This window comes from Stenella coeruleoalba (genome assembly GCF_951394435.1).
Source record: "Stenella coeruleoalba genome assembly, chromosome: 7".
Lineage (NCBI taxonomy): Eukaryota > Metazoa > Chordata > Mammalia > Artiodactyla > Delphinidae > Stenella > Stenella coeruleoalba.
This window is the reverse complement of record NC_137153.1, coordinates 102,053,065-102,072,491: the sequence shown is the minus strand read 5'-3', so window position 1 is coordinate 102,072,491 and position 19,427 is coordinate 102,053,065. Positions and strand designations below refer to the sequence as shown.

The 19,427-nt window shown below is 42.4% G+C and overlaps 1 protein-coding gene across 5 annotated transcripts in view; it reads right to left on the bottom strand.

Moving 5' to 3' along the window:
• SNX30 (sorting nexin family member 30) overlaps nucleotides 1-19,427 on the bottom strand; it is a 121,550-nt gene that overhangs the window by 65,434 nt on the left and 36,689 nt on the right. For all 5 annotated transcript variants that reach the window (XR_013829058.1, XR_013829059.1, XR_013829060.1 and 2 more), the window contains exon 2: nucleotides 9,183-9,374. Coding sequence is in view for 1 of the 5 variants with exons in the window: in XM_079926299.1 (XP_079782425.1) it covers nucleotides 9,183-9,374 (192 nt within the window). In the remaining 4 variants the exon portion in view is untranslated. The remainder of the gene's footprint in view (nucleotides 1-9,182; nucleotides 9,375-19,427) is intronic.

The window sequence follows — 19,427 nt, the reverse complement described above, 5'->3', positions numbered from 1 at the left end:
GACAGAAATATTGGCAGCAGTAGCCTGGCACTCCTCCTGAGGCAGGGGCATGAGCAGTCCTGGCATCCCTGAGATGCCACCAAGCCTCCCGGAGCCTCAGTTTCCTCAACAGTAAGGAGGCAGTTTGGAAGGGGCATTCTTCAAGACCGCACGGAGTCCCCCAGCAGATTCTGTCTGGGGACTTGTCGATGATTATGGGCTCAGGAAAGGTCGATTTTGAAGGGTGACAAATGAATGCAACTCATTTTCATGGTAAACAGAACTAATAGAGGGCTCTACTTTCTGTCCTCTTCTGTCACATGATATCCACTGGTTGTTCCTCTTTATTATGGCTTGCAAAACCACTTCATTAAATTATAGTCTATGTAACATTTCTACTCTAACTTTGAAATCAATCTTTGGTAACTACAAAAAGCAGTATGTATGATAAAACACAAGTTTTGTTTCTGCTGTAACCAATTTCACTTTCAAGCAACTGCTTTTTTTTCCCTTCTATTTATTTAGGTTCGACACACTTATTTTAAAACTTCAGGAAGATTAAAGAAATAAAAAATAAAAGATCAGCCATAATCCCTCTAAATGGAGATAAATGCAATTAATATTATGGTTTATATCTTTCCATGTTTTTTTCTATGCACAGGCACTCATGTTTTCCTATGTCTCTTTAATATATCTTGGACATCTTTCTGTGTCAGTAAGTTCAGATCTATCTTTAACACACATGGAGATACCATAATTAAACCAAATCCCCACTTAGGTTGTTACCAATTTTTCAATCAATAAACCATACTACGGTAAACATCACTGATAATTCTCTTGAAATTACGAAAGAATATGCATGAAAGAGTATACGTATCTTTAATCGACAAATTGTTTCCAGTTACAGACTGATTTATATTCTTAGCATATAGTCTCAATACTGAGACTATTTATTTATTTATCTTTGATGGAAGTATAACTGAAAAATAACATGTCATCTTTGTTTTACTTTTGTTTCTTTAATGACTGTCGTGGTTGAACATCCTTTCAAGTGTTTGTTGGCTGTATATTTTTCTTCTTTTGTGAGAAGTCTTTTTATATATTTGTGAGTCTAGTCTTTTCCATTTGTGAAAGCTCTTTATAGCGATCTACCCATCATAACTGCCAAATGGCTTTTATTATACAGAATTTTAAAATTATTAGTCAAATTCATCCATTTTTTCCCTTTATGGTTGCTACTTTTAGTGTCATTGATAAGAAGTCTGTCTTCATTGCAAGCTTTTGAAAATATTCACCTGAACTATCTCCTTTATTTATGGCATACATGTATACATATATATAAAATTGCTGCTATGCTACTTCTAGGAATCTATCATTAGAAAATCATTTTTAAACTGTGGCAAAGATACCTGTTATAATGATGTTCACTGCAATATTATTTAAAATAACAAATTCAAAGCAACCTAAATGTCCAACAATTAAAAAACAGTCAGGGAAATTATGGTATATTTATTCTATGGTTATCAGTAATCATGTCTGTAAAACATTTTTAATGACAAAAATGCTTCAGTAATAGTTTGAAGAAAAACAGCAGGATATAAAATTAATTATACATATTTTATGATTTCATTGGTGTTGAAATTTTCGACATAAAAAGTTAGAAGAAAAATCTAGGACTTATGATGACAACTTTACATTCAACTCTATTTCCAAACTTTCTAACATTCTTATACAATACTTATAGTCACACACACACAAAACTCATTTTTTAAAACAGCTCCTTTAAGGACAGGGGATTTAATAAATCAGTAAAATTTGTTTGATGCTTTGGAAAGCAATAACATAAAAAAAAACCATCATGAAAGAGAAGGATGCTCACACTCTCTGACCTGATAATTATTTTACTTATTTTTACCACCACTTGTTCTAGAAAAGATAGAGCGATATGTGGAATATGATCAAATGACATAAATTAGAAGTAGGTGAGCAAGATAAAGAAAAACAAGGACAGAGAGAAAAAGTAGAGCTGGGAACGAGGCTAGCAAAACACACTCACCTTGGAATTCTGCACACTTGTTAAAATTGGGCCACAGACATTACTGTGAATTTCTGGAAAGAAATCTAGTCCGTTATAGGACATACAGTGCTCATAAAATATGCAGGCCAATAAAACCCCAACTATGAGTCTGTAGTAAGATTTTCCTCTGTGAAATTCAGGGTCTGACTTAGAAAGAAAAATAAAGTACTAATAAGTGTTTATCTCTATTTTCTAGTATCTGTGGTAAACAAAACAATAAAAAAGGAAGTGCACACCCACAATTCCATGACCAGAGGCGACCACTTTACAGTTTTGTTCTGTGTCCTTCCTTACTGTGTTCCAACTCTAGAATGCCCCACCAAGATCATAAGGTCATTCGTACACACCTAAAGTCAGGTCTACAAACAGGTAACCGAGCACAAGAGTTGTAATGAAGAACATTCATTCTCACCACTGCACCCTGTGAATATCTCCTTGGTCATCTCTAGGCATCACTGCCAAACTTTGTTAAGTTTAATACGTTGGAAGACCCAGCACGGAGCCACAGTAAAATCAATCCCCCAGGAGCACATCCAGTCCCCTGGGCCTCACCATCCCACAGAAGAACTCCTCTTTATTCCCTAGGAGCTGATGGGTCCAGTGACTCTGGCCTGGAGCCTTTCCCAAGCATTTTCAGTCAACTGAAAAGTTGATTTTACAGTCAACTCACTCTAGAGAGGCTTTGTCTCTATCAGAAATGCCATCCGTCCAGGCCACAGCTGGATCCTAAACAAGTCTGAGTAACCCCATCCCCCCAAAAGAGAACCTCTTCCCTTATCAAATATCAGCCAGCCAGCCCCATTCTGTTTCAAAGCCCTGTAGCTCTCAGAGCACCCGTGAGTGATGCTGCAGAGTGTTCCGGCCTCCTTCTTCCGAAACGAGCTTCCATTTATTTCCTCCTCCTCAGATCTTCCCACCCAGCTCTCTGGAACACCCGTCCCGTAAGTAATAACGTCCTGTGGTTCCTCAACCTGCTCAAATTCTGAAAGCTGGCTCTCCCGAGAATACAGCCCCCTTGCTGTCCCATCAAGTGGAAAGCTGCTGGTGTTCTTACATTTCACAAACCTCTAAGACCAAGACCAAGAGTTGCTGTTGAGGGCTTCCCTGGTGGTGCAGTGGTTGAGAGTCCGCCTGCCGATGCAGGGGACACGGGTTCGTGCCCCGGTCCGGGAAGATCCCACATGCTGCGGAGCGGCTGCGCCCGTGGGCCATGGCCGCTGAGCCTGCGCGTCCGTAACCTGTGCTCCGCAATGGGAGAGGCCACAACAGTGAGAGGCCGGCGTACCACCAAAAAAAATAAATAAATAAATAAATAAATAAATAAAAGTTGCTGTTGACATCCTGCTCCCTCCACACCACTCCTCCCACCCCGGAAAATCCTTTCAAGGCTCATGCCATCAGGTTACAGACACCTCTACCTCTCCTCACACCTGTCATCTGCTGACACCTCTGGCCTTCCTCCTGATTCCCCTGAGAGCACCTCGTTCTCGGGCTTCATAACCTGGGTGCCCTCAAGACGCAGGTGGTTCCCACACACAACACCCACTGCTAAGCCAGCTACACCTCACTCCACTGCCACGGCCTCTCCACAGACTCTGTCATCACACAGAAGTTCACACATCTCCCTCTCTAACTGGCACCTCCTATATTTCGGACTCTTCCAGCTCCCAGTACCCCTGGTTTTTCAGCCTCGGGACCTACAGTTCTTGACAATCCATCCACTCCTGTCTTTACTTTCTTCCTTACTCAGCATCAATTCCACCAACCATCACTTCAGCATCTTACTTGCCCACATCCTGAATGCCCCTTCCACACTGTCATTCATACAACTCTGGCAAAAATGCAACCACCTACTGCCTGCTTTTCTAGACTTAGGCACAGTCTGGAAGAAAAACAAAATCAGGGAAACACACTGACTGAAGCAATAAATTCTACAACTGGACGCGCAACACTGTCAAACAATCTCTTGATACTTCCTTAGTCAACCCTCTTCCCCATTTTCCCCATACTTCCTTAGTCGGCTCTCCGTGAGTTAACGCGAAGCCTGTAGAAGTTTTGAAAGCTTCTAAGCCCCACTTCGAAACCTCCCCCTTCACTCTTCACGAAGACCTCATCATCTATTCATAGAGAAAACTGCAGATATAAGCAAAGAACCCCTCAACATCCTGCCACAAAACAAAAACAAACCACTTCCCTTCTTCCAGAAACAATGGGAAAAGTATGCTTCCCCCATGAGAGGCCACTCCCTCCCCTCCACTTCTGCCGGGGACACTCTCCGCCCACCTCCTCAGAGGCTTCCATCCTACTCTCCAACCTTCAACCCACAGTCTCCTCCACCAACAATGGCCACGTGGCACTTAAACAAGTCTCTTTCACCCTTAAAAAGCAAACAAAATGCCTCTCCCCCTCAAAGCCACATCCCCTCCTCCAGCTACTGTTCTCTCACTCACTTTCACTGCCAAACTACCAACACTCACCACGTCTTTTCCTTACTTCCCACTCATCCTAACCCACTGCGCACTGCTGTACCACCACCCCAATGAAGCTGCTCTCACCATAGTCATCAATAACCTTCTCATCATTAAATCTAACATTCACTTTGTAATTCTTACATATAACTTGACCTCAGCAGCATTTAGCCTGCGTTGACCACTGAGACACCTGAAAAGAGGAATTAATTGGGGCATAAGCCTAGGAGATGACTATCTGGCGATGGGATAAAAGACAAGAGGAGGACGGCTTCCAAAGGGAGCTGAGGGCTGCTCTCTGTTTCCCCAACCTCCAGTCTATCTGCACATCATCATCAATTTCAACAGTCAGGCCATGGTAGTAGATGACCGTGCTGGTGGGGGTGGGGGGGGTGGGAGGGGCGGTGCGGGTTACTTTCTGGAAAACCATGTCTTCTGAAAGCAGAGCACAAGACAGATCTGGGTTCAAGACAGATCTGGGTTCAAGTTTTAACACGTATTAGTTGCATGTCTTTGAGCAATTTTCTTAATATCGCTGTGTCTTAGTTTCCTCATTTGCAAAAGTTAAGAATACTACCAGTACCTACTTCACGGAGTGTGAGGATTAACTGAGGATATATTTAAAGCACATTTATTTTAGCACAAAATAAATGACAGCTCATCCACATGGCGGAGCACTACTGCAGTCTTAGAAACAATGGCATAAGTGTGCTCACTGGCATTTACTAGCAGAGGAAGACATTTGCATTGTATTAAGCGAATTGGCCGCAAGTAAAATACTCATTTTTGTGAATGGATAGAGACAAATAGTTCAGAGAATTATAAATGATTATTTCTGGCTGGTGAGCTTGTAAGTGTTCTTTTATTTTATTGTTTTAGCTTACTTGAGTTTTCCAATTTCTCTATAATGAGCACATATTACTTACATAAAATAAAATTTAAAGGGTTTCTACTGCAAAAAAAAGTACAGCATATGGTAAATGCTCAATAATTAGCTATTATTAAGATGTTACTTTCTAGACGCCTACAGAGAAAACTGCCAGGATCTGCCAGCCCTGAGAAAGCCTCTCTCCACCACTGGAGAGAGAAGACAGCCACGCCTTAGACCTCAGTGGGGAACACTTTCCCCGCGTTGGCTCTCAGCCCTAGGCTCATTTTACCTCAGGCAAAAGCAGCTCTGTACTTTGTCCAGCTTTTGTCATCAGGAATCTGAATCAGGCCTGGGAGTCAAAGCTCAAAGTCATAAAGTAAGTATTTGTACAACCTCGTCCTCTGACCATTAACTTTGCTTGAGAAGCTCGGCAGGAGTGGGGTGCTGGGACAAGATCAGGAGTTTGGGACCCTGTGTTCCCGTCTGTCCTCTCTCTCATCCCCACGCATCCCTACACGTCCTTTAATACAACACTCAGAAAAAAGGTTCCAGATGCATCACCAACGTATTAAACCTGGTGTCACTATTTGAAACAGGAAAAGAAAAGGACTCTGGTTTGAGATCAGAAGTCGAATTCACAGTAAGAAGTAAAATTTAATCCTGCAACAAGTTCACCCTTAAGGTGCTGTCCTCGAAGCCAAGTGAAAATGTGGGACTGGAACTTGGAAAGGTTATCCTAAGACATTATCTGACTCAGAGGAAAAGAGACAGAAATAAGAGCACAATGGAGAAAGGGGAAGGAAGGACAGAGAGACAGCAGAGGAGAGAGTGGTGAGCTGCAGCACGGGCATCAGCCTGAGAATCCGCTGACAGGGAGAGAAACTGCAGGGTGGAGGACAAGCAGGGCTGGGGAAGCATCAAGACAGGTGCGCACGGCTGTGCCAGGCGATCACCTTGACATTCAGCTCTTTAGAGCACAAATTCGAGAAAAGTGTGTTTTGCATTTCACTGACTACAGGGTACAAGTTGACACTAGGGAGAAAAAAATAAGTAACTGGAAATGATTCATGGGGGGTATGTATATCATCCTAAGACCTCTGAGGATATAATACACATCTAAGCACCTAGCAATGTTGAGAAATACTACCCAGTGCCAAAAGAGACAGGGGCAGACTGTGTGAGCGCATATGCCTCTGCACACATACAAATTTTCAAATGTGAACCAGGTGTGGAAAAGACAAGGCAGTAATATAGTGGTACAAGGCAGAAAGTTAATAAATATTAGTTCCCACTCTTTTACTCCTCCTCTCCCTGACATTAAGACTAACTACCTGTATGCAGAAAACTATAAGACACTGATGAAAGAAATTAAAGATGATACAAACAGATGGAGAGAGATACCATGATCTTAGATTGGAAGAAACAACACTGTGAAAATGATTATACGACCCAAAGCAATCTACAGATTCAATGCAATCCCTATCAAACTACCAATGGCATTTTTCACAGAACTAGAGCAAAAAATTTCACAATTTGTATGGAAACACAAAAGATCCGGAATAGCCAAAGTAATCTTGAGTAAGAAAAACGGAGCTGGAGGAATCAGGCTCCCAGACTTCAGACCATACTACAAAGCTACAGTAATCAGGACACTATGGTACTGGCACAAAAACAGAAATATAGATCAATTGAACAGGACAGAAAGCCCAGAGATAAACCCAAACACATATGGTCACCTTATTTCTGATAAAGGAGGCAAGAATATACAATGGAGAAAAGACAGCCTCTTCAGTAAGTGGTGCTGGGAAAACTGGACAGCTACATGTAAAAGAATGAAATTAGAACACTCCCTAACACCATACACAAAAATAAACTCAAAATGGATTAAAGACCTAAATGTAAGGCCAGACACTATCAAACTCTTAGAAGAAAACATAGGCAGAACACTCTATGACAAATCACAGCAAGATCTTTTTTGACCCACCTCCCAGAGAAATGGAAATAAAAACAAAAATAAAGAAATGGGACCTAATGAAACTTAAAAGCTTTTGCACAGCAAAGGAAACCATAAACAAGACCAAAAGACAACCCTCAGAATGGGAGAAAATATTTGCAAATGAAGCAACTGACAAAGGATTAATCTCCAAAATTTACAAGCAGCTCATGCAGCTCAATAACAAAAAAACAAACAACCCAATCCAAAAATGGGCAGAAGACCTAAATAGACATTGCTCCAAAGAAGATATACAGATTGCCGACAAACACATGAAAGGATGCTCAACATCACTAATCATTAGAGAAATGCAAATCAAAACTACAATGAGGTATCACCTCACACCAGTCAGAATGGCCATTCATCCACAAATCTACAAACAATAAATGGTGGAGAGGGTGTGGAGAAAAGGGAACCCTCTTGCACTGTTGGTGGGAATGTAAATTGATACAGCCACTATGGAGAACAGCACGGAGGTTCCTTAAACTAAAAATAAAACTACCATACAACCCAGCAATCCCACTACTGGGCATATACCCTGAGAAAACCATAATTCAAAAAGAGTCATGTACCACAATGTTCACTGCAGCTCTACTTACAATAGTCAGGACATGGAAGCAACCTAAGTGTCCATGGCCAGATGAATGGATAAAGAAGATGTGGCACATATATACAATGGAATATTACTCGGCCATAAAAAGAAAGGAAATTGTGTTATCTGTAGTGAGGTGGATGGACCTAGAGTCTATGATACAGAGTGAAGTTAAGTCAGAAAGAAAAAAATACTGTATGCTAACACATATATATGGAATCTAAAAAAAAAAAAAAGGTTCTGAAGAACCTAGGGGCAGGACAGGAATAAAGACGCAGACGTAGAGAATGGACTTGAGGACACGGGGAGGGGGATGGGTAAGCTGGGACGAAGTGAGAGAGTGGCATGGACATATATACACTACCAAATGTAAAATAGATAGTTGGAAGCAGCCACATAGCACAGGGAGATCAGCTCGGTGCTTTGGGGCAACCTAGATAAGTGGGATGGGAGGGTGGGAGGGAGATGCAAGAGGGAGGAGATATGGAGATATACGTATATGTATAGCTGATTCACTTTGTTATAAAAAACTAACACACCATTGTAAAGCAATTATACTCCAATAAAGATGTTAAAAAAATTGTAAAAAGACTAATTACACCAGATTATAATCATGTTCTCATCACAGAGCTTCAGGTTGATACAATGGTTGATACAATGATTAATAAATTTCAAGAGTAATGAGATATTAACATCTTAAACAATATCATGATAGAAAATAAGTGAAAGTACGGGGTTTAAAAGTTTCATTTGAGGGCTTCCCTGGTGGCGCAGTGGTTGAGAGTCCGCCTGCCGGTGCAGGGGACACGGGTTCATGCCCCGCTCCGGGAGGATCCCACATGCCGCGGAGCGGCTGGGCCCGTGAGCCATGGCTGCTGAGTCCAGAGCCTGTGCTCCGCAACGGGAGAGGCCACAACAGTGAGAGGCCCGCGTACCGCAAAAAAAAAAAAAAAAAAAAAAAGTTTCATTTGAAAGACTGTAGTACAATTTCTCCTTCATTTTAAGGTTAAACGAAAAAAAACTTATGCATAATCCTTTTAAATCTGAATATATCCACTCTCCCAAAAAGCTACACTCACAATTGTCATAAAGGTGAACAGAGTTGTACAAAGGAAGGGAAAAAGGAAAGGCAGGAATCATGGCGGTAGGACTTCAATTCTCCAAGACACTCTAGACAGGTGGAAGATAATAAAAAGACCTACTTTGGTGGTGATCCTGTAAGTGATGTAGGTCTCCATCGTACAGACATGCTTCTTGGGATCATCAACCGTGACAAAGAGGTCTCTGGTCTCACCATCGATGTCATCATCAAGCTGTAGTCTGTTGAGAAGGGAAGATGAAGAAGCCGGACTTGCAGGGCCTGCTGGAGTACCGCCGTTGGGCAAAATGAGATCCTGAAAGAAGAAAAGAATCATCTTACAAAGTAGCTAAAAACACACACCTGGAGAACACCAGCAACAGCGGCTGGTTTAGCCCAACCAAGAAACACCTCTAACTACAAAAATAACTTTCAAAGAATCTGATCCTCTCCTTACCATTTCTTAAGTGAACGAGTCTTTTACAACCAAGAGAAACACGACGGGCAATGCTCTACACCAAATCCCGTCGATTCACGTGTCAGCAAGCGCTGCAGGAAGCAGCAGTTCAAGGACAGAGAACATGACAGCCACCACCGGCGTCAGACTTCGACAGAGAAAGAACTCCTGAGCACACCACATTGTCTCTTTTTCCCACTTTCTCAAGACCGCCACTTGGGCCCAGGTAAACACTGAGGGGCCAGAACCCTCTTAGATATCCAACACATTTAACAACCTAATCAACCATCACAAAGAGACAGCTAAACGTTACGTGCCTCCTGGAATAAGTTCACACCACCACCTACGAAGCATGCTTGCCAAATATGCTGGCTATGACTCCTGAACAAATCTCTAGACACAACACCAATTTATAGGCAATACAGCAAGAGTGAGGAACATGTAGAACAAGTACTGCGAGGACGCAGTCAGCGGCATCTACACAATGTGAAGCTAAAGAGAACCGAAGACCCAGTTTCTTCAATAAATAAATAAATTGTAAGGAAAAAAGAAATACAGAGTTGGAAAGAGCACCTATAGATGTAATGAAACTTAAGAGACCTATCAACAACTGCAGTGGGTCATGATTAAAACACAGGGTTAAAAGACTTTGAGACATTCGGGAAATTTTGAATATTGATCAATTATTTGATGACATGAAGGAATTATTAGGTGTGATAATGGAAGTATTATGATTTTACAAAGTCTTCATCTTTTAGTAACACATAACTAAAGTATTCACAGATGAAATGATAGGATGTGTGGTATCTGCTTCAAAATAATTAAGGTCAGGTACTTGGGATATAGATGATACAAGATGGCCCAAAGCTGATCATTGTTGAAGCTGGTACTTGCAGGTTCACTATAAATTCTCACCTCTTCTGTATGTGTTTAAAATTTTCCGCAATAAAAAAGTTTAAAAGGGGTGGGGGGGAGCAAGCACCAGAAAAGAAAGGGAAGGAAAGATTAAAAACTTATGGACTTCTTTCTTCTTAGGCCTCAGTAGGAAGCCACTTGAATCAATTATGTCCCTATACTATTCAAAACAGATGCAGTCTTCCAGTTACCTTTTCTGGCTTTAAGATTTGATAAGAGAACAAAGCCCTATCTAGCAGTAGATGTGAAAGCCTCTGAATGTCACCTTGGAATCATTAGAAGGCAAAGACTAAGGAATATGGCAAGAAAGTGACATGATACTAAGCAAAGAGCCTTGGTCAGGAATGTTTTTTTGCATTCCTGATCTGTGCATAATCAGATCACAGGCTGGGCGTGGGTCTTTCCCCAGAAGGATCTCTTCTTGTGTGCAGGCTGGATATGACTTAGCCCCCAGAGAAGAGAACATACAGGAAATGAGAAGTCAATCTAGCCGTCATGTCCATAAGCTCCAGATGAAGATAGCACATCTGGAAAGAGAGTATGGAACAAGGCAGAGGGAAGCATGGTCTGGGGTCAAGGGCAATGTCACCCAACTCAGTGGGTGATGGAAACTAAACAAAAAAGGTACCCTCCTTTGTCTCCCTGACCACAGATAATTTAATCACATCCTTACTTATGCAATGTCAAAAATACTTTTGTAATTACTGAAAGGGTACCATTTCACAGAAGGTACTCATGGGAATGGACCCCACCCCTCCACTTCTCAGCCCAGGGTCTTGTCAGCTGGGAAGGCAAGCCCCTCAGCAGCTGCTCTCCGTGTGGACCACAGAACCTAGCTACAGCAGCATCCCACGACCTGCTTCCTCAGCACACTGATGTCACTGAGGGCATGCAGTGTCCAAATCCCAGGGTCTAAGGATCAGCGGGGGTACATCTTCTCTGGAGCTCTGAGACAACCATCACGTCTTCATCATTTCAGTAAATATTTAAACACTGACCTCAGGCAAGGCACCATGCTAGGCACTGAGGGGCCCACCCTTATATTTTAACAACACTAGCTCACTGGGCCTCAGAAAGGCTCCATCACCTATGGCTAAACATTGCACAAAAGAAAGAATGAATTCAAAACCTTTAGTCAGATAAGCCAACATCAGCTCAGACAGCAATTTTCCACAATCTGGCCTGAACTGATCCTGGAACCCACTATGCTGTTTCATATTTTCTCATCGTTGCTTACATAGCGCGTGCGCGCGCACGCGCGCGCACACACACACACACACACCCCTCTTTTTTATGTAGAGGGCTCCCAGGATCTCACAGAAATCTTCTCAAATGCCCCCTCCTTCTAGAATCCTTCCTGGATCCAGCCCCTGACAAAATTAGTCGCTCCCTTCTCAATACCTTGAAGATACTTCCACTGAAGCAATTTTCACAGTTTTAATCATTTATTTACATATATAACTTATCCATAAGCACTGTGCATCCAACAACTGTAACTGTGCCTTGTTCACCTTTGTGTGTGTGTCTGTGATTATCCATCCATCTGTCTGCCCGTCTCCCAGTGACTCCAGGACAACTCCCCTAACCTCAACTCCCCTAACCTTTGCTCTGGGGACCTCAGCCAATAACCCTCCAGGAACGGCCCACATAAAGGTCTAAAAGATCTTGGCCAGACAGTGGGAACTGAACTATTTCTCAAATCAGTTAGCGGGGGTTGGGGAGGAGAAAGTCACCCAGACCTTGTCACACAGCAGATTCTTTCCTTTAGGACTACACAACCATGGAAGATACCCACACCCTTACTACAGGGTGCTTCCCGTAATATTATTTGAGCATATATGAATAGCAAATGAGCTACGGATGCCTGGACTTCCCTATAAAGGGATGCTACCATCTCCGCCTTCCATGGCACGTCTGTGCGCAGGGCTTCCACATTCTTATTTCGCTGCCCTCTACGTCAACCTCAACGTGGTGAGGTTAGCAGACAGATACTATCTCTACTGATGAGGAAGCCGACTCAAAAAGGTGAAGGACTTCTGTATCCAAATGTATGGAAGCCAGTTATCACTCTACTGAGTTGAGCTAAGGTATCTGGTTCCTAGTTCAAGGGTGTTATCAAGCTGGATCCCCTTTGTGTGGCTTTCCCCAACCCAACACTGTCCCTCATCTCCATTCTCTGGCCATAAATCCTTCTGCGTAAACATGAAGCTTCTGTTTTTAAAGCCAGTTGAGGAATGCTTACATTTTCCCTTAGGGTCTTAATACAAGTTATCCCCCAGATAACTCCCCTCAAGATATGGTCCCCATGAGAAACAAACGTGGAGGGAAAAGACAAAAATCTCAGGAGGAAAGGGCAGGGGCTTAGGTGGACTCAGTGACCCAGGCTCCTCTACCCTCAGAGTCCTCCGGTAGCGGGTTTGCTTCACTGAGACCTGAGTTCTAGAGCACGTATTGTGGGAGGGCAGCACCTTTACAACTAACACGAATTACAAGAAGTGAGAGAATCCCTTGGCTCAACACAAAAACCTCCTGTTTCATTGTTGCTGCCCTACCGTCAGTCCTCCTTACTGCAGCCAGAATGCTCCCTGGAAAAGGTCAATCAAAACCTGTTACCCCCCTGCTCAGAACTCTGAAAGACATCCATCCAAACACATTCAAAATAAAATCCAGACTCCCTCCCATAACCCACAAGGGCCAACATGATCTTACCACAGTCTCTGACCTCATCCCAGACATGCTCCCCACTGCCCTCCAGCTCATCCTGTTCTACACACCTGGCCTTGGCTCGTCTGGACCTCAGGGCCTTCACACTTGCTGCTCGCTCTGCCTGGAACACTGCTCTCCCCTCCGATTGCCACTGGCCTGGCTCTTCTCCTCAAACAGGTTTCTGCTCAAATGACACCCACTCAGAGAGGCGTTCTCAGCCCACAAAAATCTAAAAACATTCCTGCACCCTCCATCATTTTCCAGTCCCTTCCCTGGCTTTATTTTCATCATAGGACTTACCACTGTCTAAAAATATATTATATGTTAATTATCTGTCTGACTTCCCACCAGTCTGTAAATTCAACAGGAGCAGAGACTGTGTCTTCTGGAACACAGTAGGTACTCAGTAAGTATTTGATGAATGAATGAGTTTTAGAAGTGACCCAACTCAATCTCTTGCCAATAGAAGGTACTCAATAAACGTCTGTTGAATGACGACAAAACTGAGGCTAACCTGGACGGACTGCCGAGTTTTGAATCCCGGTTCTACTCTTTACTAGCAGCATGACTTAAGTAAATTCCTTAATCTCTCTATTGCCCCAGCTTCGTCATTTATAAAGTGGGTATAATGGGATTGAGTTAGTTAGCATATGGAGCAATTGGAACAGTGCCTGGAACATGGTAGGCGTTATATCACTATTAAAATACTCAAACAAACAAACAAAAAAGTCAACTTGTCTGCAAGTATTCCGGCATCCCCTTTAGACTACGGGGCTGGGTTCACAGTAGACCATAAATGCTGCTGAAAATTAAAATCGCACCTAGAGTCACAGTTGGTGCCTTAACCACATCTTCCTTAATGACTTCCCTGTGGCAATAGATATATCTACGGTAGCCCTTGTGAGAGTTACAACTACACAGCTGATAAATACATGAAAACTCCTCAACGCTCCAAAATATCAATTCTTGCTACGTAGTTTCAGTTATAAGAGAATTTCTTCTCCCCATCACCCCTTTTTACTTAGGAAGAGGAATACATAACCAGGACACTTTGGAAACTGCCCTCGCTCGAAGAATTTCAGTTATAAGATCCACCATTGTGGTCAGCCAGCCGCAAGAGAGATTATTAAAATAACGTCAGTCACCAGCAAAATTCTATATTACATTAAACATAGGGTTGATGAAAGAAAGTGGTATACCTTAAGGGCCAATACAGACTTAATAAAAACAAGTCATGCGAAAACACTCTAATTTCTCTTTCTGATACTATTAGAGGAGTGCGGGCAACGTGATGATCTCGTTTCAGAAAAGCCTGCCGAAGCCTCTCGAGGCATCCCGACCGCTACGGGAGAACGAGGGCTCTCTGAATGCACACTGTACCTGACTTGTCTTAACGGCCCTCTCTCCCGCCAGGCACACGGGAGATGCCTGAAGAATGAATGTGCCCTGCACACACTGAACGGAACACTCCTGACTGCTGACTTTGCTGTCAAGTTAAATTTAGGCCAACTATGGGCAGTAACTTCAAAGGGAAAAGCTCAAAATTGTTCTGTTCACAGATGTTCATAACAGATCAAAGAACACAGAGTGAACCCTGGAAAAGCTCCAAAGGCTCGCTAACCAGGAAATGATCGTGTTTACATTAATAACAATGTTACACACTCATTGAAAAATTATAAATCTAGACTTCTAGATAAATGCGGCGAATTAATAAGCTCAGGTCTTTGCTTTCTCCCTCTTTCCCCCTTCCAGACAACAACCACCTGAAGAACGGGAGAGAAAGAGCAGTGGGGGTGCGGCGGGGGGGGGGGGGCGGGCGCATAGTGACTGGAATGAGTACCAGATTAGAAACTAGGAAAGGGCATCACCCAAATGCCAAAAGTTTTGAAGATTTCCTACAGGAGACAATTGGGACTCAACTGAGAAAAGAACTAAGAGGTATCTTTAACCCATGTCACTGAGGTTACCTAGGGTTCTCAAGGTTACCTAAGAAGTAGAAAATGTCCCGAAAACCCTCACAGACACTCTAGTTTGAATTTGCAATTGTCTGGAGGGATGAGGGTATGGAAGGGCCCACAGTGGGGCAAAGGAGGACCCCCAGAGTGTCTGGCTGCTGTGAGCAAGGGGATGCCAGCACAGGTAGACACACCATGTGAGGCCCACCAGCAGACGGTGCCTTGCCCCCAGGGCTTCATCTAGCCAGGAGGGGTAGAGATGCAAGAGAAAGGTCAGGGGAACAGAAGGCGCCTGCTTGCATGAAGTCAGCTGCCCTGGGTAGGTCCACCAAGCACAAAGGAGGCAAGACCGCAAATTCTGAAAAGGCTAGACTCTATCGAGATGGGGAGAGCACCTAAAACAAGATGGAAGCCAGGCTATACTGGATCCAGACACAGAGAGGAACTAGGCCAAGTCTTCCTGACCGACTGTCCCTGACCCCGGTTTTCTTTCTTCTGATTCCTTTTCCCAAGGGGAGACCACTCAACTGATTTGTCAACTATTATTCCACTCAACCTAAGATCCAAGAAGACAATTCTAACATCAAGTAGAAACAGGGAGATCCAGGGAATTCCCTGGCAGTACAGTGGTTAGAACTAGGTGCTCTCACTGCCAGGGAACTAAGATCACGCAAGCCGTGCAGTGAGGCAAAAAAAAAAAAAAAAAGAAAGAAAGAAAGAAAGAGAGAAAAAGAAGAAAGAAACAGGGGATCCAATAATTCACTTCTTCTGGTGAGAGGCAAATAGCAGGCCTGTATTACCTCATCAGACACAAGAAAACCGAAAAATATACCAGCCTATATCAACTCATCATTCAGACCCAAGAAAACCAATACATGAGGAAAAGCAGCACAGTCCTTAAGAGCAGATAAATATATACATTTGAAAAGATTTATCCCATAAAACACTACACTTTAGTCCACATCTACCTTGTGCTCCCATTTAAAAAAAAAAAAGTCAAAGTGGAAGAGAACTGTACTTTACTTCACTGTACAGTAGAAACTAACACAACATTGTAAAACAACTATACCCCAATTAAAAAAAAAAAAAGAAAGAAAGTGGAAGAGGGGGAATTCCCTGGTGGCGCAGTGGTTAAGACTCCGCACTCCCAATGCAGGGGGCCAGGGTTTGATCCCTGGTCAAGGAACTAGATCCCATGTGCATGCCTCAACTAAGAGTTCACATGCCACTGCTAAGGAGCACTCGATCTGAAACTAAAGGAGCCCAGCTGCCGCAACTAAGACTCAGTGTAGCTAAATAAATAAATAAATATCTAAAAAAAAAAGGAAAGAGGGAATAAAAAAATTAAAGCAGGGCTTCCCTGGTGGCACAGTGGTTGAGAGTCCGCCTGCCGATGCAGGGGACACGGGTTCGTGCCCTGGTCCGGGAAGATCCCACATGCCACAGAGCGGCTGGGCCCGTGAGCCATGGCCCCTGAGCCTGCACGTCCGGAGCCTGTGCTCCGCAACGGGAGAGGCCACAACAGTGAGAGGCCCGCGTACTGGAAAAAAAAAAAAAAAAAAAAAAAAATTAAAGCATAAATTGAAAACAGAAAAGAAAGAGTAAAAGTTATAAATAAAACCAAAATTTAATTCTTCTAAAAGAATTAAATATAGAATTGTATTAATATAGAATAAATATAGAATTAAATATAGAAAGAAGGAGGGGAAAAATGAGCAGGCAATAATGATTTAAATCTTACCTCTGTGTATGATTATAAATTACAAGGATGTGCTATGAATAGCTATGCTAATAAACCTGGAAGCCTCTTTGGCCATACATTGCAGGAAAATGTACGGCCAAAGAGAAATTAAATTGATGTAGAAAACCTAAACAACTAAATAACCTCAGAACTGCTGTCAGAGAACTTTTACTGAAAGGTGAGCTAAGTCCCAATGGTTTTACAACTGAGCTCTAATGAACCTCAGGGAGCAAGTCCTGTTTTATTAGAACATTCTAAAACACATTTAAAAATGAAAAAACTTTCAAATCAGTTTATAAGGGTTACCTATATCTGATATCAAAATAGTATGACAAAAAAGGAAATCAGATGTAAGTGCAGACTTCGTCAGTAAAGTAACAGCAAATGGTACATTAGAAGAATTTTTTCAAAAAGAAAGAAAGAAAAATAATATACCAGGATTGAGTCAAACATAATCCAAGAAATCAAAAGTGATTTAACATTAAGAAATTTATTAATGCTATTCATTACATTAACTGATAATAGGATCACTGTCCAATATAATCATGCCCGCAACTACCAAAATGCTAATTGGTATCATACACTGGTAAAAATCAGCCATTCTATTAAAATCTCTAAGTAAAATTAAGAAATAAAAGGAAGGTTCCTAAATCTGTTAAAGGGTATAAATCGGAAAACATCAGCAATGAACCTTGAAAACACTGCTCTAAGTGAAAGAAGCCAGACATGAAAGGCCACATATATAATTCCATTTATATGAAGAATCCAGACAGGCAAATCCACAAAGATAGAAAGAAGACTTCTGGTTGCCAGGGGCTGAAGGGAAGGGGAAAACAGGAGTGAACACTTAATAAATATGAGGTTTCTTTTTTGGGTAACAAAATATTCTGGAATTAGATAGTAATGATGTTTGCACAATGCTGTGAGTATGCTAAAATCCACTCAACTGTAATATAGTTTGAAATGGTGACTGTTACGGTATGTGAATTAGATCTCAATAATCTATTTCTTAAGCAGGAAACAATATAAAACACTGGAGGCATGTCTACCAAATTCAGAAACAAGACTGATACAGAATCACCCCATTATTCAAATTGTTCTGGAGCCTTGAGCTAGCACAACGGCGTACAACAGAGCTCCACGCACTGCAATCGTTCAAGAAGAAACACGCAGCGATCTACCACATCGCTTCCTTGCAAAAGGTTCGTTTCTTCGAAAATTAATCTAAAACTATAATACACATAATAGGGTGAAAATGTATTTAAAACTTTTAAAAATGATAAATCTAAACTGATGTCAGGTATTTACTAAATAACATTCAGTGACAAAAGGAGAAGACACAAACTACATGGTAGACTGTAGTATCGTTTGCAATTATTAACTCTGTACCTTTAAGTGGATTATACACACTCACTATTGCCAAGTGACTGCCGACCGGAGGGCATATCTCCACTCGAGTCCAGTGACTGTTGGCTTGGCTACGTAACAGGCTCTGGCCAATGGCACATGAGCAAATGTGACGTACACCAGATGGGAGCAGACACTTTAAGAGCCACTGCATGTTTCCATCAGCTCTCATGTGCTCTCTCCTCCTCATGTGCTCTCTCCTGCCTTCAGAAGGGAAGACTTGTGGAAAAGAGCCATAGCAATGGACTCCCAGCCACTGACACATAACTCGATCTAGAAATTAATGTTTGCTGCAAACCTCTGTATTTTTGGAATTTGTGGTTCATTAACCACAGCAAGACTAATACATATAATTATTAAAATGTCTATGTAATTTAAAAAATCTAGGTAAGAGATAGTGTGTAAACAATATGGAATTTTAAGATGTAGGGATTTATCTTTTTTTTTTTTTTTTTTGGTAACTGTAGAATTATTCAAAATGCATCTTAACCATATGACTTAAGTCCTAGGACCCTATTTGATTATCAGTAGAAGTTCAGTCTTCCTTCTTTCCCACCCCTGCCCCAGAATCCCATCTCCAATATTCTCCATAACCTCCAAGGTTGCTTCCACAAGTTTCTGCAAGTTCCCAAGGCCCAGCAGTCTGTGGTTTCTAGGTTAGCATCTTCTCTGAACAGTCTTACATTTTCCCACTTTGGATTCTGGATCATCACATATGAGGGAAAGACTCTTCTTCTTTACACATAGGTTAAGAGATCACCTTTAATTATTTGTAGGTTAATAAAGTCGTTTCAAAACTGAAAATGTGGGCTTCCCTGGTGGCGCAGTGGTTGAGAGTCTGCCTGCTGATGCAGGGGACGTGGGTTCGTGCCCCGGTCCGGGAAGATCCCACATGCCGCGGAGCGGCTGGGCCCGTGAGCCATGGCTGCTGAGCCTGCGCGTCCGGAGCCTGTGCTCCGCAACGGGAGAGGCCACAGCAGTGAGAGGCCCGCATACCGCAAAAAAAACCCAAAAAAAACCCTGAAAATGTTTCCCCAGCTTTTCTATTAGAAACTCTCCCTTCAAGTAAAATCCACCCATTGGCCTGATGCAAAAGACGACCTCCAACAAGATCACAAACGAAGTCAAAATGTAAGAGCCCAAGTCCACATTCCTTGGCTCAGTTTCCAATGTCTATTACTAGCTTTT